A 22,444-nucleotide genomic window follows, 5' to 3' on the forward strand; every position below is an offset into this window, starting at 1 on the left:
ATGTTACATGCTCCACAGTCTAAGAAAGCTATTCAGTGGACTTACCAGTTGCTCACAGAATAACTTTTGCTTTAATTTTGAATTATCTGGTTCCTTTGAAATCATAAGATTCTCAAATTAGATCTCACCCTCCCCTCTAATCATTCTGGTTGTTCTCCACTGAATCCCTTTTTGTCTCAAGACTAGTGATACATACACAATCATTCAACAGCATTTTGACTCATACCTCAAAGACATTCCTGTTAAACTATTTCTTGTACTCAGTACTTTTAAAACAAAAGCACTACACCAACATGTTAAGTGGCTGTGGTTTGCTCAAAACAGTAAATTGAACTGTACCTGTGCCTTTGAGAGTGCTGTGCACATTGAGCAGATTGTCTCAGCATCTTCATCTGTTGTTTTATTCAATTGCAAGAGCTGGGTAGCTTGTAACAGTGGCTCCAGTATCTCAAGTGCACCACTCTGAAGTAGATTCGTGCCTTTTAGCCATTCAGTTAGATGGGTGACATTGTTTCTGCATCAGGAAGAGAAAGATTATGAAGACAACTACAAGTATCTAAGCAGTCCAAGCAACAAGACACCTACCAAAGATTATAAACTTTTACCTGTCTGAAACTCAATGGCATGATAAACATAGCAAAATGTGAAATGCTACATGGCATCCATGGCAAGATCACAACATAGACCTGAGTGTACCACTCTATAGTACAATATCATAAGGGCGGCATGGGGGCTCAGTGGTTAGCACTGCTGCCTCACAGCGCAAGGGTCCCAGGTTCGATTCCAGCCTTGGGCGACTGTCTGTGTGGAGTTTGCACATTCTCGTGTTTGTGCGGGTTTCCTCCGGGTGCTTCGGTTTCCTCCCACAGTCCAAAGACGTGCAAGTCAGGTGAATTGGCCATGTTAAAAATTGCCCATAGCGTTAAGTGCATTAGTCAGGGGAAATGGATCTGGGTGGGTTACACTTCGGGGGGGGAAGATTTAAAAAAAAAATAAAAAAATTAAAAAAAAAAAAATCGGTGTGGGCTGAGGGGCCTATTTCCACACTGAAGGGAATCTAATCATAATTGGCAGTCCTGTGAAAATGTATTCGCACTTTATATTCAATCAGGGAATGTGTAGATCTCTGGCTAGGTCAGCATTAATTGCCATTCCTCAACTAGGTGATGGCAACCTGCCTCCTTGAAGCACTGGAACCCTTGGGGTGCATCCACCTTGCTGCATTGTTAATGGTGTCCCACAATTTTGACCAGGTAACAATGAAAGAATAGTGATATAGTTCAAGTCAGGGTGATGTGCAGTTTTGAAGACATCTTGCAAGTAGTGTTCCTATGCATCTGCTGTGCTCAACTTGTAGGTGGTCACAGGCTCAGAAAGGAGGAAAATGTCAGAGGATCTTTACTCAATTAGCGCACTGCAAGACAACCTGCTGTCGCTGTGCATCGATGGAGAAGGGAGGATACTTGAAAGTGGTGGATGAAGTGTCAGTCAAGTGGGCTGCTTTATTCTAAATGGTGTCAAGCTTCTCAAGTATTGCCTGGCTGATTGCAACTCCCAACAAGTCGAGAATATGTCCACAGTCCTGACTTTTATCAGGTAGATGTTGGGCTGGCACTGAAAACAGGTGGTGAGTCAGTCGCTGCCAAATTCCTTGCCTGCTCTTGTGGGCAGTAATTACATGGCAGATTCAGTGCAGTTTCTGATCAATGGTAACCCCAGGATGTTGCTTTTGGAGTTTCAGGGATGAAAATTCATTGAACATCAAGAGATAACAGTTAGATTCCTTTGTTGGAGATTGTCATTGCTTGAGGTCTTATGTGGCACAAATGTTACCTGTTGCTAGTCAACCCAAACCCATATATTAGATTACTTACACAGTGTGGAAACAGGCCCTTCGGCCCAACAAGTCCACACCGACCCTCTAAAGAGCAACCCACCTAGACCCATTTCCCTACATTTACCCCTTCACCAAACACTATGGATAATTTAGCATGGACAATTCACCTAACCAGCACATTTTTTTGACTGTGGGAGGAAACCGGAGCACCCGGGAGGAAACCCACGCAGACATGGGGAGAATGTGCAACTCCACACAGACTGTTGCCTGAGGTGGGAATTGAACCCAGGTCTCTGGCGCTGAGAGGCAGCGGTGCTAACCACTATTGTCCAAGGTCTTACTGTATATGGGCACAGACTGTTTACTGATGATTGCACATTGCCACCTCTAACCTTATAATGGGTAGGAAGATCATTAATTAAACAGCTGAAGATAGTTGGGACTAAGATACTCCCTCAAGAAACTCAGTGATGTCCTGTGATTTAGACAATTCACTGCCAACATCATGACCATCTTTCTTCATGCTAGTTATGACTCCAAATACAGGAGAGTTATCAGATTTACCAGGATACCTTGATGCCATACTCCAACTGCTTCCTTCGTGTGAAAGGCATTCACGCTCATTCTAGAGTTCAGCTCTTTGACCAATATTTGGAACAAGGCTCTAATGAGGTTAGGGGCTGAGTGACTCTATGGGACCCAAGGTGAGGTCAGTGAGAGTGCTAATGTTAAGCATGCATTGTTTGCTAGATCTATCACTGACCCCTTCCAACATTTTACGTTGATCCAGAGTAGATAGATACATTAGCTCGTGGCCAGGTTGGGTTTGTCCAACTTCCTCATTGCTGGGTAAATGCCAGTGTTTTTAACTGTGCAGTTAGTTAAACTAGGGGTTGTGCTCCAGCGTTAGCTTTGCTGCTATTACTGGAATCAAACAAAACCCAAAAACTTGTAGACCCTCCTTCTCCTGTTATTGGTTTAACAGGACATTACCATTCTTGACTGCAGAGCAAATCTGATCCACTGGTTGTGGAATTGCTTCGCCCCTGTCTATTGCATGTTACTGCGTGTAGTAACCACTGAATGCACATCAGTGTTAGCACCTGGTGTTAGCATGTACTTCTGCATTCTTCACTGAGCTAGGGTTGACCTTCCAATTTAAGAGAGATGGGAGATAGGCCATGAAATTACAGATAATTGAATACCATTCTGCTTTTAAGGGCCTGCAGTGCCTCCGTGCCAGACTTTGAGTTGCTAAATCTGTGTTAAATGGGAAAATTTGCACTATGGGAAGCATTGCAGCACCAAAAAAAAAAAACAGAATGAAAGGTAGATATGACATACAAACAAGACTAATAGCTCAAGGGCTGTGCAGTGGTCACTTCTACAAATACTATCAGGGAAGGATGGGTAAACTAAGCATGCAAGGGAGCAGAGGTGGTGGGTCAGGCTTTTTTTTTTGAAGGGTGGAGTGGGGTCAGAGTGAGATTGGGGAAGGTCAGTGCATGGTTCCCCAGAACATTTAAGGGGCAGTGGATAGTGGTTGGAGTTATGTGAAGGCCACAAAGCAGTAGTGGAATGTGGGGCATGGAATGAAACAGGAAATTAGAGAAGCATACAGTATGAGCATCATGGATCAGTTCAATTTACACAAATATTTGGTTAACTAACAGAGCACTAAAGCTATGGGGGATGAATTTCTAGGGATTGTTTTCTACAGCAATATATTGAGAAGCATGCAGCCATGCTATTTTAGAACAGCTATTATGTAGTAAAAAAGGCTAATTAACAACCTTGTTGTAAAAGAACCTTTAGGTTTAAATGACCACACGATGACAGAATCTTATGGAACCTGTTCGGGTTTGTTAGACTCTCAATTTTCTTAGAGTAAGATAAAAGGCTGGTGCAACATCAAGGGCTGAAGGGCCTGCACTGTTCTGTGTTGAGTTATTGAAGGGATTGTATCTAACATTCTCCAGGTAATGATTCAGGACCTCAGAACTGTGCAGAATCTCCAACACTAGCTTAGAGTGAAGACTTTTCTTATGGTCCCAGGGAAGTAGGGAAATTTGCATCAGAAGTTCAAATTTCCCAGGTAAATCCAGTGTCAACATTCTGGGATTTGGGAAATATTGACATACAGCTTAGGGAATAGTTTAGTTTTTGACTGTCCAGAGAGCAGATGATCTATCCCATCATATTTATAGATTACACTTGCCCTTCAATCTATACATATTTCTGAAGTTTGCACCGAGACAAAGTTTTTGAGATTAAAATTAAATATTTAGAATTGAAGCTGGATATTGAATTCTGTGGAACTTTATACAATTGGACAATTAGAGAGATTTGGGTTAACCACTTTTACCACAAAGTTAAAAGTCACAACACCAGGTTATAGTCCAACAGGTTTATTTGGAAGCACTAACTTTTGGAGCACTGCTCCTTCATCAGATAGTTGCGGAGGTTAAGATCACGATCACAATTTATAGCCAAAGGAGTCCAGTGTCACAGAGATGTGATACGTTAAATAATTTTAGATATAGCCAATTTTAAAGGATGAAAGATTTAGAATCAAATGTACAGCACGAAAACAGACCCTTCAGTCCAACCCGTCCATGTCAGATATCCCAACCCAATCTAGTCCCACCTGCCAGCACCCAGCCCATATCCCTCCAAACCCTTTCTATGCATATAACCAACCAAATGCCTCTTAAAATGTTGCAATTGTACAAACCTCCACTTCCTCTGGCAGCTCATTCCATACATGTACCACCCTCTGTGAAAAGATTGCCCCTTAGGTCTCATCTTTCCCTTCTCACCCTAAACCTATGCCCTCTAGTTCTGGACTCTCCCACCCAGGGAAGAAACTTTGCCTATTTATCCTATCCATGCCCCTCATGACCTTATAAATCTCTATAAGGTCACTCTTCAGCCTCCGATGCTCCAGGGAAAATAGCCCTAGTCTATTCAACCTCCCCCTATAGCTCAAATCCTCCAACCCTGGCAACATCCTTGTAAATCTTTTCTGAATCCTTTCAAGTTTCACAATATCCTTCCAATAGGAAAGAGAGCAGAATTGCACGTAATATTCCAACAGTGGCCTAACCAGTGTCCTGTACAGCCGCAACATGACCTCCCAACTCCTGTACTCTTTATTCTGACCAATAAAGGAAAGCATACCAAATGCCTTCTTCACTATCCTATCGATTGGTGACTCCACTTTCAAGGAGCTATGAACCTGCACTCCAAGCTCTCTTTGTTCAGCAACACTCCCTAGGACCTTACCATTAAGGTGTACAAGTCCTGCTAAGATTTGCTTTCCCAAAATGTGGCACCTGACATTGTAATCAGAGGTAACCCTCTTCACTGTCCACTACACCTCCAATTTTGGTGTCATTTGCAAACTTACTAACTATACCTCTTATGCTAACATCCAAGTCATTTATAAAATGATTAAAAGTAGTGGACTCAGCACCAATCCTTGTGGCACTCCATTGGTCACAGGCCACCAGTCTGAAAAACAACCCTCCACCACTACCCTCTGCCCTTTACCTTTGAGCCAGTCCTGTATCCGAATGGCTAGTTCTCCATGTATTCCACAAGATACAATCTTGCTAACCAGTCTCCCATGGGGAACCTTGTTGAATGTCTTACTGAAGTCCATATACAGCATGTCTACTCCTCTGCCCATATCAATCCTCTACTTCAAGCTGAATTGAGTTTTTTTTTTGAGCGACATGATTTCCCATGTACAAAGCCATGTTGACTATCCCTAATCAGAGCTGAAAATGTGTCGCTGGAAAAGTGCAGCAGGTCAGGCAGCATCCAAGGAAAGGAGAATCGACGTTTCGGGCATAAGCCCTTCTTCAGGAATCAGTCCTTGCCTTTCCAAATATGTCCCTCAGGATTCCCTCCAACTTGCCCACCTCCAACATCTGGTTCACTAGTCTGTAGTTCCTTGGCTTGTCTTTAAATTACCTTTCTTAAATGGTACCATGTTAGCCAACCTCTAGCAGTCTTCTAGCACCTCACCTGTGACTATTGATGAAACAAATATCTCAGCAAAATGCCCAGCAATCACTTCTGTAGCTTCCCAGGAGTTCCAGGGTACATCTGACCAGGTCCTGGGAATTTATCCACCTTTATGCGTTTCAAGACATCCAGCCCTTCCTCATCTGTCATATGGGCACTTTAAGATGTCACCATCTTTCCCCACATTCTATCTTCCATGTCCTGTTCCACAGTAAACACTGATGCAAAATACTTGCTTATTATCTCCATCTCCTGTGGCTCCACACAAAGGCTGCCTTGCTGATTGAGGGGCCCTGTTCCCTCACTCCCTCACTCCCCTTTTGTCCTAAAATGTATTTGTAAAAACCCTTTGGATTCTCCTAAACTCTATTTGCCAAAGCTATCTCATGTCCCCTTTCTGCCTTCCTGATTTCCCCCCCGAGTATAAAGGCAGTAGGAGTATACTTAAGGATTCTCTTGATCTTTGCTGTCTGTACCTGACACATGCTTTTTTTCTTAACCAAACCCACAATTTATTTAATCATCCAGCATTCCCTGTACCTACTAGCCTTCCCTTTCACCCTGACAGGAATATACGGTCTCTGGAAAGTAGTTCTCATTTCTGAAGGCTTCCCATTTTCCAGCCATCCCTTTACCTGCAAACCTCTGCCCCCAGCTTTTGAAAGTTCTTGCCTAATACCATCAAAATTAGCCTTCCTCAAAATTTAGAACGTCAGCTTTTAGATCTGGTCTATCCTTTTCCATCACAATTTTAAATCTAATAGAATTATGGTCGCTGGCCCCAAAGTGCTCCCCCACGGATACCTCAGTCACCTGCCCTGCCTTATTTCCCAAGGGTAGGTCAAGTTTTGCACCTTCTCTAGTAGGTACATCCACATACTAAATCAGAAAATTTTCTTGTACACACAATTTCCTCGCCATCTAAATCCTTAACACTATGGCAGTCCCAGGCTGTTTGGAAAGTTAAAATCCCTGACCATAACCACCCTATTATTCTTACAGAGAACAGATCTCCTTACAAATCAGTTTCTCAATTATCTTCTGACTATTAGGGAGTCTATAATACAATCCTTTTCTTATTTCTCAGTTCGACACAAATAACTTGCCTAGATGTATTTCCAGGAATATCCTCCCTCAGCACAACTGTAATGCTATCCCTTATCAAAAACACCACTCCTCCTCCTCTCTTGTCCCCCCTTTCATCCTTCCAATAGGATTTGTATCCTGAAACATTAAGCTGGCAGTCCTGCCCATCTCTGACCCATGTTTCTGTAATTGCTATGATATCCCAGTCCCATGTTCCTAACCATGCCCTGAGTTCATCTGCCATCCCTATTAGGCCTCTTGCCTTGAAGTAAATGCAGTTTAATTTATCAGTCCTACCCTGTTATCCACTTAGTCAGGGCAGGCAGGGATAATTTGACTCATTTCTGTTCTCGACTGTACCAGTCTCTTTCCTCACTATCTCCCTGGGTCCCACCAACACATCCCCTGCCCAACCTTACTAGTTTAAATCCTCCTGAGCAGCTCCAGCAAATCTCCTTGCCAGTGTATTAGTCCCTTTCCAATTCAGGTGCAATCCATCCTTCTCATACAGATCACTTCTACCCCAGAAGAGATTCCAATGATCCAAAAATGTGAATCCTTCTCTCATACACCAGCTCCTCAGCCATATAGCACCGGGAGTAATCCAGATATTCCTACTCGAGGATCTCTTTTTAAATTCCTGTCTAACTCTAATCTCCCATTCAATCTCAATCTTTTCCCTTCATATGTCATTGGCTCCAATGTGTACAATGAACCCCTGCTGGCCCCTCTCCCCCTTGAGAACATTCTGCACCCTCCGAGACATCCTTGATCCTGGCACCAGGGAAGCAACACACCATTCTGATTTTTTTGCTGCTGGCCACAGAAACATCTGTCTGTGCCTTGGACTGGAGTGTCCCGCAAAACAATTGATCTCTTGGGACCCGATGCAACCTTCGTTGCATTAGAGCCAGCGTCATGCCAGAACTTGGCTGCTCTTGCTACATTTCCTAGAGAATCCATCACCCTCTACATTTTCCAAAACAGCATAATTGTTTGAAATGAGGATAGCCACAGAAGACTATCTGCCTACCTCTTACCTTTTCTGAAGTTAACCCATCTATGTGACCGTATGAGAGTCTTCAACCCCCTCCCCCTCCTCCAACTGCCATCCATCACATCCCCTTGCTCTTGTGAATTCCTCATTGCCTCAGTCTCTCCAACTGATCCATTCAATCGGATAGGAAATTTGGTCCCCTTGGCTGCTCAATGGGTCTGGATGAAGACCTGGTTGTCAAAGGTGAAAATGTTGTGGCCGAGGATAAAGCAGGTGAGTTTAGGATGGTACTCTGGAGATTAGCAGTTGTTGGTGTTCAGTACTGAGCCTGTTGCTGTGAAGCCATCATTGTGGGGGATGCTGGTGTAGAGTGCTGAAACATCCATTGTGATGAGGAATGTTCCCGGTTCGACTGGTCCATGGGTGCTGACTTTTTGTAAGAAACCTGAATTGTCGCAACAGAAGTTGGGGCCCCGTGTACAATGGGTTTCAGGATGCCCTCAATGTAGCCAGAGAGGCTCTCACACAGGTTCCCATTGCCTAATATGGTGGGACATCCTGGTGTTTGCTTTGTGTATCTTCAGATGGCAGAAGAAGTTGCCTACATGGAAAGTATGTGGGTTGAGGGTGCATAGGGAATTCTGAAGGACTGGATCCAAAGTCCTGATCAATGTTTCTTGTTCACAGGTGTTTTTTGGTCAGATCAGCCAGTAGTTGCCTGTAGTGATCCGGGTTGTTCAGTTGTCGGTACAGTAGTCTGTTCTATTCTGAATGACGATGGTTCCTCCGTTATCTGCTGGTTTGATGACAATGTTATGATTGGTTTTGAGAGCATGGATGGTGATGTGTTGTGATCAGCTGGTTTTTCTTCCCCCTTATGAGTGCACCTGATGAATCTGGCATTTATTATTTCCTGACAGTTTGAACATAAATGTCAAGCCCTGGGCAGTGGCACACAGGTTTATGGGGTGAATTTGTATTTGCAGAATTGCATTTTAGTTTGCTCAAAAACTGCATGAGTCCATGTAAAACCACACAGAGGGCTCGTCAGTCTGACTAAATATTGGGACACAGACAGACTGACTGACTTCACATCTATTGTTAAAAAAGCTGAACTATCTTGAGAATGTAATTTAATAGTAGTTCTGGGATTTACATATCAAAAAGAACAAAAACAGCATATCCAATTTCAAACGATGAACAATTTAATCTAAAAATTATTTAATGTATCACATCTCCATGACACTGGACTACTTTCGCTATCAATTCTGTGACCATGATCTTGTCCTCCACAACCACCTGAAGGCGGCGCAGCGCTCTGAAAGCTAGTACTTCCAAATAAACCTGTTGGATTATCACATGGTGTTGAGATTTTTAACTTTGTCCACCCCAGTCCAACACTGGCACCTCCCAGTCACTTTTACCACAGTCTGCTTTATCAACAAACCAAGTACATTCATGATGTAAATTGTTACATCTGGGTTTTAAAGATTCTTGAGACTATAGCTTTAGATTGGTGGTAAATGGAGTCACAATTTGTTTTGCAGTCTGCTTGACGTGAAGTCTGGGTAGCTCGATTATTCAAGTTTTAGATTGTTTTGTTAAGGTGGAAGGTATTTACATAGTGATAACAGCAACAGACCAGAGGTTTACAACAAGTCTCCCAAATCTCAAAGCTTCAAAAAGTCCAAATTGTGAACAATTTTGACATGCACCATTTGTGGCACAAGGAAGTGAGGGTTGACAAAGCTAATTAGCTTTTCCACCAAGTTACTAATTGAATGTCACCACTGGGAGGTGTGTGGGGTGGTGGTGCCAGGAGAGGAAGTTATTTTCGGCAATCAGGCGACAGACTTCAGCACAAAACAAAGGAATATCGCAGAAAGGAGGATGTTCTGAGCACTCAGCAGAGGCTGCATGGCCATGAGAATTACCACAGCTAGATGCAGGAAGGAGAGACATTTACTGGCTGTTTCATTTTGCAGCCAGCTAAAGATTCCAGAAGATTTGACTTGCTGATGCCTCAAAGACAGGAAGTTGAGGTGGTTGAGGATTAAAAAAATTCAAAAGCTGCATGAAAAAAAAGCACCTGGAGATGATCACTCAAATGGGGAAGAGGAACACACCAGAACCCATTAGAAACTGAAAGGTTTCCTATAAAAGGCTATAATTCCACTGAGTGCATAACATGCACAAAGTCTATAAGGGAATGCTCTTCTCTGAAGTTTAATGTACAAATGTAGTAAGGGTATGGAATGCTTTGCCTGCAATGGCAGTAGATTCGCCAACTTTAAGTACATTTAAGTCGTCATTGGACAAGCATATGGACATACCTGGAATAGTGTAGGTTAGATGGGCTTCAGATTGGTATGACTGGTCGGCGCAACATTGAGGGCCAAAGGTCCTGTACTGCGCTGTAATGTTCTATGACTATGACTTAACCCTCACCATTTTGCACAAATGCAGTGTTATTTTATAGTGTGCCACCACCACATACCACAGGATGTTTCTGTAGTTACAGTAGTAAATACCAGATTATAATTTTAAAGATGACAATTTTCATTTTAAAGACAATTGCACAATAGTAACAAGTGGGGACTAAACTCCAAAATACTGGTTCCAATTTTACTGCATGTATCTTCTTTAAACTGAATATTCAACTCTGAATAACTTCCCTTCCCCCTTCCGTCAGGAAAGCAGCTCATAATTGAAGAACAAACATTTACATTTTAAATACTCCAATAAAAATAGCAAGTCTTGGAAACCAAATACTGCAGTTCAAAACAATTGGTTTCCACTACATTCATGGTTAGCTCAGAAGTATGGGGTTGGGGGTTGGAAATGGCCGAATTAAAAGTCTAATTTTCAGCACAATTCTGTGCAACTTGCAGACCCATCCAACGTATAAAAAACTTTTTAAAGAATTGTCTGAAGTTAAAACAGACCAGCCAGAAATACCACCACCCGCCTTCCCCCCACCCGGGATAAATAAACTGCCATGGTTACACAGCCAGCAAAATGCAGAGCTATTACATCCAACATGGCTACACCCCCTCCAGTGGGCTTGTGATAGCATACTGCAGTCCTGGTATTCTACACAAACTGAACCAAAACATTTGTCAAGTCTGTGCATATCATCCATATGACCTACATTACAAGGAGTAAATAAATGTAGCAAAATTGGTTCATTCTGAATCTAGATCACTCTAGAAAATTAACTAGAATTATTTATGTTATTAAATTGGTATCCATATATCAGCTGCCAATTTAGCAGAAACAAAAACACCCAAACTGAAGCTGGTCTGTTGTTCTAAATTAAGTCACCCACCCCTCATACATTGACCAATGTCAGTTCTGCTATTGTGGCCTGCAGCATTTAAGTACATCAACCGAGCTACGATTGTTCATCTTCCTTTTGACCATCTTGACTCCTACTACAAAAAAAAGGTAGAATAATTCTTGAATTTGCTGCCCAGATAATATTTCACAGAACTCTAGCAGATTTTATTTCACCTGATTTGGACTCCATTGCTGAAGGAGCACACATCCTTCCTGAGGAGTAAGTTGTTCAGTGTGACTGCTGTAATTATGTAGTAAATCTGCCGGTAAACTTGTTTAACAATTTCAGGATGCAAACCATATTTGGAGAGGATGTTGTGGAACAAGCTTAGTTGGTGAATGATGGAGTTCAGTGTGTATTTTGTATTTTCTCCAGACAGACTTCCTGCTTTCTTTCTATAACCTGCTGGCTTTGCAGTAACCATCGAAACACACTGAATGGTATCATTTTCTAACATCCCGGGCACTGTAGACAAATTGAAAACAAACTTTACTGTAAGAATTATTCTTAGTTTAAAGCCACCATGTGCTTCTCTAAACCATATTAGAGACTTAGGATATATTAGTGATTTTTGAGAAGATTTGTAGCTCAGGTTGATCAATAAGTCTGCAAGTTAGCTCGCTGAGCTTGAAGGTTTTTCTTCAGGCGTTTTGTCACCATATTGGGTAACATTAGAGTCTCAGGTGAAGCACTGGTGGCATGTCCCGCCTCTCTATTTATAGGTCTTGGTTTCTTAAGGTGGGTTATGTCATTTGGAGTTTTTTTTTCCCCCCAAGGGAAGGTAGATAGGATCTAAATAGGTGTTTATTGGAGTTCTGGTTAGAATGCCATGTTCGTAAGAATTCTTGTGCATGCCTTTGTTTCGCCTGTCCTAGGATGTGTGTGTTGTCCCAGTCAAAGTGGTGTTCTTCTTTGTCTGTCTGTATGTATAGAAATGAGGAATAGTGGGTCATATCTTTTGGTGGCCAGTTGGCATTCATGTATCCTGGTGGCAAGTTTCATGCTAGTTTGTCCGATATAGTGTTTTTTTAAAAACAATTCTTGCATGGGATCTTGTAAATTACATTAGTTTTGCTGGTGGTATCTAATGGATCTTTTAGGTTCATTAGTCACTGTTTAAGTGTGTTTGTAGGCTACATGATGCCAAAGAGTCATCCTGACAAGCATAAAATTAACACAACAGGAGGAGAATAATGACAGACCCGCATTCCTAGACTTGACAGTTGAACGTACAGTTAAAAGAGAGCTTCAAATCCAGTGTCTACAGAAAAACAACACACAAACCAAATACTTTGCTTCTGAAGCAATCTTCCCAACACACAAAGGGAGCTGCATCAAGATCTTATTTCAACGAGCTACATTACATTGCAGCACCCAAAAACTACAAAAAGCAGAAAAATACCTATACAACAAGAAAGAAAAACAGATACCCAACAAACACAAACCGCTGATTCCTCAGAAAAACACAAACAAACAGGCACAACGCAACCAAAACATATAGCCATACTACCTTACGTCAAAAGACATATCAGAAATGATTTCCAGACCACTAAGACCCCTTGGCATCATGGTAGCCCAAAAACACACTTAGTGACTTATGAACCTAAAGGATCCATTAGATACCACCAGCAAAACTAAATGTCATTTACAAGATACCATGCACAAACTGTAAAAAAAAACCACTGCATCAGACAAGCTAGCAGGAAACTTGCCACCAGGATACATGAACACTAACTGGCCACCAAAAGACACTACCCATTATCTCTAGTTCTTATACATACAAAGAAAGACATCATTTGACTGGGACAACATACACATCCTAGGACAGGCAAAACAAAGGCATGAACGAGAATTCTTACAGGCATGGCATTCTAACCAGAACTCCATTAGTAAACACATTGATTTAGATCCTACCTCCTTCCCTTGGGGGAAAAAAAAAGGAACCAGAAACAACAACATCCATCTTAAGAAACCAAGAGAAAGAGGCGGGACATACCACCAGCACCTCACTGGAGTGTCTCACTGATGTTACCTAGTGTGGTGACAAAACATCTGAAAGCAAACCTTCATGCTCAGTGAGCAAACTTACAGACGCAGGATATATTTTAGAAAGTTACTCTGCGGAACTTCACAGATAGTTGACTTAATTAATATCGTTTCCCCTTAACTGAGAAAAAAAATGCACCAAAAATTGAACCCCACTGTTATGCAAAAACGTCAGTTCGGGAGCCAAGATGATCAATTTGCCAGACTGACTGCTATTCTGGACAAAAGCAATTTGCACCAGATTCCGTCATTAACAGAAAAATAGCTATCATAAACACACAATTTTAACATTTGACGCAGAAGATTACTAATCTGCTACCAAGTGACAAACCAAACCCCTTTGAAAAAAAAACTTTGTATTCTTTCATGAATAAAACAGAGAGACAGACAATTCAACAAATTATCAGTGGGGAAAAAAAGACAAAAACAATTTCAAGATCAAAACTCCAGACTTGAAGAAGTGTGGGTTAAGTTGTCTCAGTTCCTTTTCATTTTTGCACATTAAATTCAAGGGAGCTTGCCAATTGGATACAAAATTGGCTTAACGGAAGGAGACAGTGATGGAGGAGAGTGGTTTTGCAGTCTGGAGGCCTGTTATCACAGGTGTTCCACAGGGATCGATGCTGGGTCTATTTTTGTCTGTCATTTGTACAAATAATCTAGATGAGAATATAGACAGCGTGGTAAGTCTGCAGATGACATAAATTAGTGGTGTACTAGACAGTGAAGGTTATTCAAGATTACAAAGAGATCTTGATTAATTGGATCAATGGGCCAAAGAGTGGCAGATGGAGTTTAATTTGGATAAATGAAGAGTGTTGCATTTTGGTAAAACTAACAAGGGCAGGACTTGTACAGTTAAAAGTAGGGCCCTGGGTAGCATTGTCGAACAGAGTCCTAAGGGTTCAGGTATGTAATTCTTTGAAATTTGTATCACATGTAGACAGAGTGATTAAGGCAGCATTTAGCACACTTGTCTTCACTGCTCAGACAGTGTGTGTAGGAGCTGAGAGGTCTGAGGTTATACAGAACATTGGTGAAGTCTGGAGTACTGCATTCAGTTTTGATCATCCTGTTACAGGAAGGATTTATTAAGCTGGAGAGGATACAGAAGAGATTTGCAAGAATGTTGCTGGCAATGGAGGGTTTGAGTTAGGAGGAGAGCATGGATCAGTCAGGAGGTTAAGATTATAGAGGTTTATAAAATCATGAGGGGTATAGATAAAGGTGAATAGCAAGGGTCTTTTCCCTAGGGCAAGGAATTAAGATTATTTTTTGAGAGGAGAACAATTTTTTTTTTTTAAAAAAGACTAGGGGCATTTTGTGTTTTTAAAAATCAGTGGTTCACACGTGGAATGAACTTTCAGAGGAAGTGATGAATGCAGGTACAGTCACAATGTTTAAAACACATTAGGAGGAGTTCATGAATTGGAAAAGGTTTGGAGGGATATGGACCAAGCTCAGGCAAGTGGGACTAGTTTAATTTGGGAACATAGTCAGCATGAACTGGTTGGACTGAAGGATCTGGATGACTTTACAACCTCTGATAGAACATAGAACATAGAAGAATACAGCGCAGTACAGGCCCTTTGGCCCTCGATGTTGCGCCGATCCAAGCCCACCTAACCTATACTAACCCACTATCCTCCATATACCTATCCAATGCCCGCTTAAATGCCCATAAAGAGGGAGAGTCAACCACTGCTACTGGCAGGGCATTCCATGAACTTACGACTCGCTGAGTGAAGAACCTACCCCTAACTTCAGTCCTATATCTACCCCCCCTTAATTTAAAGCTATGCCCCCTTGTAATACCCGACTCCATACGCGGGAAAAGGTTCACACTGTCAACCCTATCTAACTGAAGACTGATGGTGCCACATACACCAAATTGTTAAGAAAGCTTTGGATGTAGAAATGTTAAATTGTGCAGATTAACTTAACATTTGTCACTGGCAATAATCAGAGTATTGCTCTTGACAAAGAATCACTTGCCAATCATTTCTTGAAGTTTTGCTTCTGCAACTTTGATTAATTGATGGTAAAGTTGAACAGCAAGATCTGACAAAATTAGACAGTGTTGAGAAAGATCAAAGTTCCTCAAGACGTGTTTTCTTTGTTTTGGTGTATTCATTTCCACAGAATTCTGTTAAAAAAAGAAAAAAAATTGTTGGATGTCACATTTGCAACTGGCATTACAGTCTGTTTAAATATCTGTGCATCCATGCATTATTGATGAGGAGTCAAAGTGTGCAGTGTTGCTAAATTCTGAAGCTTCAGTTGAGACAGCATGGGACCTTTAAGGGTGCTCATTATGCATGACAAATTTAAAGGATTATTCCTGATAGTTCACTCAACAAAAATGACTCAGTTTCTTCTATAGTCACCCATCCACTGAGTCATGATCCAACCAGTCAGAAGCATTGTGCAATGAAACTGTACAGTGCTACTAAATGTATATATAGTTTTGAAAATTCAAAAAGGGAGACAAAATTAGAGAGATATTAGCTCTTAATGGCACTGGGGCATTTATGTCATAGTCTTTAAAAGACTGATGACTGATATTTAGCAAATAGATCTAATTCAAAACTTTCATATTAACCTTAATGACCTCCTGCACTATCACGTCTTTCAAAAATAAAAACTACTCACCTCCTCCCCACTGTACTGCCTTAAGCAAACCAACAAACGATACGTATTGGATAGCCAGAATGCCACCATCTCAAAATCAGAGCTTCTCTAAAATTAAAATCAGACAATAAATGCTTAGCTTTCCATCTCCTGTTCAATTTGAATAATTAGTTAAAACAATTAAGCCACCATGACCAAGCATATGCTATAACTAAAACAGTTAAATTCACATCTTGCTAAGTCATTCTCTCACATAATACGCAGCTGGTGCTGATGTGCAGAAAGCTAAAATACTAACTACTTGAAGGTGAGGTGAATATGTTGCCATGAGGGAGGAGAAAGTAAGGTCTGCAGATGCTGGAGATCAAAGTTGAAACTTTATTGCTGGAACAGCACAGCAGGTCAGGCAGCATCCAGGGAACAGGAGATTCGACGTTTCGGGCACAGGCCCTTCTTCAGGAATGAGCAGAGAGTGTTCAGCAGGAGAAGATAAAAGGTAGGGAGGAGGGACTTGGAGGAGGGGCGTTGGAAATGTGATAGGTGGAAAGAGGTCAAGCTGAGGGTGATAGTTCGGAGTAGGGTGGAGGCGGAGAGGTCAAGAAGAAGACTGCAGGTCAGGAAGGCGGTGCTGGGCTGGAGGGATTCGGCTGAGACAAGTTGGGGGGAGGGGGGATGAAGAAACTGGTGAAGTCCAAGTTCATCCCCTGTGGTTGGAGGGTTCCCAGTCGGAAGATAAGACGTTCCTCCTCCGACCGTCGGGTTGTTGTGGTTTGGCGGTGGATGAGTCCAATGACCTGCATATCCTCGGTGGAGTGGGAGGGGGAGTTGAAATGCTGTGCCACAGGTTGGTTGGGTTGGTTCGTCCGGGTGGCCCAGAGGTGCTCTCTGAATCGCTCCGCAAGTAGGCGGTCTGTCTCCCCAATATAGAGGAGGCCACACCGGCTGCAGCGGATGCAGTAGATGATGTGGGTGGAGGTGCAGGTGAATCTGTGGCGGATATGGGAGTTTCCTTTTGGGCCTTGGAGAGGAGTGAGGGGGGAGGTGTGGGCGCAAGTGTTGCACCTCCTGCGGTTGCAAGGGAAGGTGCCGGGAGTGGAGGTTGGGTCGGTGGGGGGTGTGGATCTGACAAGGGAGTCGCGGAGGGAGTGGTCTCTACGGAAAGCTGATAGGGGAGGGGAGGGAAATATATCCTTGGTGCTGGGGTCTGTTTGGAGGTGGCGGAAGTGACGGCGGATGATGCGCTGTACATGGAGATTGGTGGGGTGGGGAGGGTCAACGACAGTCCCAACTGTAGCCCACTTGCCATTAGGTCACAAAAGTCATACCCCACTTGGAAACAGTACAAAATCTGGGCTTATATTCTAGTGCAGTAGTCTAAGGAGACATGAAAGAGCTCTCATTTGAATACAATAACCCTATGGTACTATTCTGAAGCTGATCAAGAGAAAGAGTGATCAAGGGAAGTCGAGGAGAGCCTTTAAAATGTTTTAGGTACCAAAGCAGCCACTAAAGCCAATTAACTGCAGACAATTTTGTAACAAACAGCAGCTAATTTGCACACATTAATCTCCCACAAACAGTAATGATTGTAAATGACTATATAATTTGTTTGAGGTATTATTTGGAGGGATGAATGTAGACATTTGAAGACCAGTCATCAAAAGCTGCCAGCAACTTTCTATCCATTCGTGCAGATGACAGGGGCTCTCAGTTTAACTTCTCTTTACAAGAACAGAAGCTCTCTGAAAAGTTTCTTGACAATTTGTCCCCCAACTATCAAACATCATCCTTCTTTTGAGATACAGTAATTTGGCTTCAGTTTGCCTGTACAAACAGGAACCATTAATCGTAAAACATTTTGTTTGCTTGAAAAGTCCAGAGGATGTGATAAAACACTAAATAGTTGCAACAATGTTACTAAAATAAGCTGCAAAATGTTTGCTCTAATCAAACAATTAAGTTTAGGCAGAGATACACAGATCTGGGATCCTCCTGTCTGATGGTGTATGTTCTAAAGGTATATTCAACGTGCAAGATACCAATACGCCAAAGCTGGGTCCTACCCCAGGGTGCAAATTAAGATGGGGGGGAAACCTAAACCCACATTAAAACATAGATCCTCAGGTCTGTGAGCATCTGACTTAGGAACTGTCAATTATGGAATATTGGAGATGGGAGTGGATTGTTGGAGCTGAGGGGGAAAAAAGAAAATCATTCTTCCCCAGCCATACTAAACTACAAACACATCATAAATAAATTATTTCTTATTCCTACCTTGAGGACTTTCTTGATCCCATTAAGCACAGCTGTAAACAGGGAATGTGCTCTCTGTTCATCATTTGTATAATCTGCATGCCTGATGCACATGAAAACAATGAAAGCTGGGAGTGTCGGTAGGGTACTTAATGTATCAGACTGCGGTTTGAGATCTAAAAGAGAAAACCAATACATAGATTACCATAAAATGTCCAGTCAGATAATGGCCCCAAAATTTTCATTAAGTAACAGCAAAGTAAACGGTGCTCACGTACGTACGAAAGACAGCAGCTTCAGGATAGGGACGGGGCACAATGAATGGTGGAAATTAAGAAGTTGCCTTCAATATATATTACTCCATTATATTCACAAATAAATTGCCACTTGCCTCAGTTACAACATATATAGTATAAACAATCTGCATTTATGCATTAGATACAAACTAAACTCAAAACATTATTTCAAATCTAAAGTACTCTGAATGATTAAATGGTGATAACAGAACATAGAACATAACAGTGCAGTACAGGCCCTTTGACCCTCGATGCTGTGCCAACCTGTGGAACTGATCTAATGGTTAACAACTTTCTCTGGCATGGAATTTAAACATTATTACTGCACCACAAGATGACCTTCCTCATTAGTAATGTCCCTACCTCTGAGCCAGGAGGTTCCAACCCCCACCTTCAAGGGTGTGGAATAACATTTCTGATCAACCTGTTCAGATATACCTGCAGTGGGTGTAGTCCATGTCCAAATTAAAAGCTCAGGGTTCACACCTCACTCCACCTCAAATCACAAAAGTGGGTTATAACGTAGGTGGCCATCACTCAGTCCATTAGGTCTATGCTGGCACTCAAAAATGAGCATTTAGACATGCCATTTTCCTGTGTACTCCTTCATGTTGTTCCAATTTAAATAAACAGCTAAATGCCCTCTTGCATAGGTCAATGGAAATTATCCACATTGTAGAAGTGTGGTGAAGGTATGGTGGCTCAGTGGTTAGCACTGCTGCCTCAACACTAGGAACCCAGGTTCAAATCTAGCCCTGGGGGACTGCGAGTGGAATTTGCACACAGTCTCCCTGTCTCTCTGTGGGTTTCCTGCAGGCACTCTGGTTTCCTCTCAGTCTGGAGATATGCAGGTTAGATGGATCAACCATGGGAAATGCAGTTACAGGGGCAGGGGTGGGATGGTCTTTACCAGACAGGCCAAATGGCCTTTGTTCACACTGCAAGGATTCTATGATTCCAGACTGTGCATTCTAGACCTGAACTTTTTTGTAAAGGCTTCCCAAAACATTTGCATCTTTTGCAAGGGCTTGATAGCTAAAGCGTGTACATTTCCAATCTGCAAAGAGTGTGGTGCTGGAAAAGCACAGCAGGTCAGGCAGAGGAGCAGGAGAGTCCACACTTCCTCCTAGTTGATTATAACCTTACTGTGAAGCCTCTTCCAAGGATGCCTATCTTGAAGTTCTCCTTCCTCTACAAAGATCTGAGAGTCCCTCTCTCACCATACCCCCCAGGTCATCTCTACCCTGAAGCTTCTCAGCCCTCTTGAACTGTCCTACCCTGTCCATCTTTCTTCCCACCTACCAACTCCTCTCTGACTAGTCCAGCTACCTGCCTTCCAGTCCCCCCCCCCCCCGCCTCCCATTTATCCGTCAGCCCTCTTGGGCCACCCCTTTATTCCTGAAGAACTAATGCTTGAAACATCAACTCTCCTGCTCCTCGGATGCTGCCAGCTGTGCTTTTCCAGTCACACACTGACTCTGAGTAACAGAGTTGGAATCTTTACCATTGTGACCCACAGCTCTAGACGACAACACCCGAAGTGTAGGTTGTTGTAGCAACACTGATTCAGTGATTTGCAACTCATCACCAGAGGTGACAAATGTGGAGTCTTAATTGTAGATTTTTAAAATTTAGAACAATATTCTTTACAATTTCTACATCCTCTCCCCCTGTAGAATATCTTATCTTTCTATCCCTGCTATTCTAATAATGTCAGTTAAATCTGACATGCACTTCCTTCTCAATCTTGGCAGCACTTTTAACCTCACAATCCTTCAATTTGATCAAATGTACCAAGCAAATGCATCCTCTTGACTACCCAAGTTTTAAATGCCCTGTCTAGTACACCATGCCATTTTCAGCATGAAACACCAAGTAAAAATAAGTCATCTAGCACACAAACAGACCCTTCAATTCAACTCAATGCCGACCACATTTCCCAAACTAAACAAGCCCCATTTTCCTGCATTTGGGCTATATCCTTCTAAATCTTGCCAATTCACGTACCTGCCCAAATGTCATAACCGTACCTGCATCTACCACTTTGTCTGGTAGTTCATTCAACATACAAACCCTCTGAAAACATTGCCCCTCAGGCTCCTTTTAAATGTCTCTCCTCTTAGATTATGCCATCTACTTTTGAAGTCGCCAACCCTATTGAAAATCATCCTTGTAGATCATTTAGTTGCATTATAGCTGACTTGTGATTATGGCTTCCCTGCTGCCCAACTGCAAACACCAGGAGAGGTTCCCTTTCACTCATCAACTGTTTCAGCAAGACCCAGAAATCAGCATGTTAATGAAACTCAACCAGATATTTTGTGCTATGTTCCTGACAGGCCAAACTCTCAGCTGGCCATCCCTAAATGGGTAGTAAAATGGAGTCCCTGGACTTGAGAATTCTGGAAATCATAACTTAATGTTCTTAAAAAGAGATTATATCTACCCAAAATGTGCAAAACAGGGTATGCTAATTAATCTTCTACAAATCCAACTCTTCAATCCAGACAGCTGACTTACCAGTGATAAGGTTCCTGATTAAGAGCGCTTCATCTTCTTTTCGACATTCCAGCATTCCCTGAAAGTCCTTATGTTTCCATGGGATGGCAGGCACATTCGGCAATTCAGTCCCCTTAGGCTCAGCTGCATGTTGCAGTACTCCTAGTTAATGGGAGAAATTACAAATCATATCTTGGACAGACTGTAGATGAACAGAGACAGACATAGTTTTTCCCTGACCAATTATAATCTTCCAGTTCAAAGACTGAATGAAAATATCTACAATGCCCACACACTATCTGTTCAAAGATGTTATGACACACATCTGGGGCAGGTGGGGTTTGAAACTGGGTCTCTTTGCTCAGAGGTAGGGACACTGCCACTGTGGCCACAAGAGACCCATCTTGGGTTTTACATCCTGAGCTTAAACACTACAACTAAGCAATGAAAGATTTTCAAGCAAACTGGCAAAGGGTTTCATGGGCACTTTGCCCAATCCTTGCCCATTTATAAATGAAACAAAAAAAGCAGGGAATTTAATAAACCAAAGCTGTTCAATGAGCTGAGTTGAATTGTTTTGATATTTCAGAGAGGAGTAAACAGGGTTAAACTCCTGCAGTTAGGAATATTACAGGAATGCAGTTTATAAAAAAAGTCACAAGTAGTATCTTAGCATATAAATCACAGCCATTTAAGTTTCAGTGGGGAGCAGTTTAGTAGAGACACTATGCTATTATCTTAGTTAATTTCTTACTCAAAGTTGTTTTGTAAGCTTTAAGGGTCTGATGGCAATAGTGTAAATGCTGAAGATGAATAAATGCAATAGCTAAAGTGCAATTTAGACCAAAGGTTCTATGCATTGTTAGTTCAAACCAGAGGTTCTCCAGTAATTCAGGACCAGTTACAATATTTAGCATAGAGCAGGATAATTCATAATAAATTCTCAAGTCAGAAAAACATCCAAAAAAAACCATCGCCATTCAAAATGTTAAATCAGTTAAAACATACTTGACTCCTTCACAGATTTCAATTGCTTCTCCAGTTTATTTACAGTCTTATCCTGCTTCTCAAGTTGTTCTATTAGATCCTATAGAAAACAAAATGATATTTATTGTATCAAGGAAATATCTGTAGTCAGGTAATCACAGCAGCCATTTGAGTGTCATACAGGTTTACAGCAAGAAAACAGGCCCTTTCGCCCAACTTCCCTAGGCTGCCCAGTTTTCACAATTTTAACTAGTCCAATTTGCCAGAGTTTGGTACATATCCCTCTGTACCTATCTAAATGTTTCCTAAATGAAGAAATTGTACTTGCCTCCACCACCACCTGTCTACCTGTTCTAGACACTCACCATCCTGTGTGCCTGCATTTGCAGGGGTGGGGAAGCTCCCCCCTGGACCTTTTGGAACTCTCTGCTTAAAATATA

General features: G+C 42.0%; 1 protein-coding gene across 1 annotated transcript in view; it reads right to left on the reverse strand.

The window, feature by feature from the left end:
* Positions 1-22,444, reverse strand: part of LOC122565046 (unconventional myosin-Vb-like) — a 179,232-nt gene that overhangs the window by 3,354 nt on the left and 153,434 nt on the right. Inside the window, exons 29-35 of the mRNA XM_043720677.1 lie at positions 22,026-22,104; positions 21,039-21,179; positions 18,244-18,398; positions 15,991-16,077; positions 15,334-15,484; positions 11,466-11,757; positions 340-514 (exon numbers count right to left, since the gene is read on the reverse strand). Coding sequence (XP_043576612.1) covers positions 340-514; positions 11,466-11,757; positions 15,334-15,484; positions 15,991-16,077; positions 18,244-18,398; positions 21,039-21,179; positions 22,026-22,104 — 1,080 coding nt within the window. The remainder of the gene's footprint in view (positions 1-339; positions 515-11,465; positions 11,758-15,333; positions 15,485-15,990; positions 16,078-18,243; positions 18,399-21,038; positions 21,180-22,025; positions 22,105-22,444) is intronic.

This window comes from Chiloscyllium plagiosum, chromosome 31 (assembly GCF_004010195.1).
Source record: "Chiloscyllium plagiosum isolate BGI_BamShark_2017 chromosome 31, ASM401019v2, whole genome shotgun sequence".
In the NCBI taxonomy this organism is placed as follows: Eukaryota; Metazoa; Chordata; class Chondrichthyes; order Orectolobiformes; family Hemiscylliidae; genus Chiloscyllium; species Chiloscyllium plagiosum.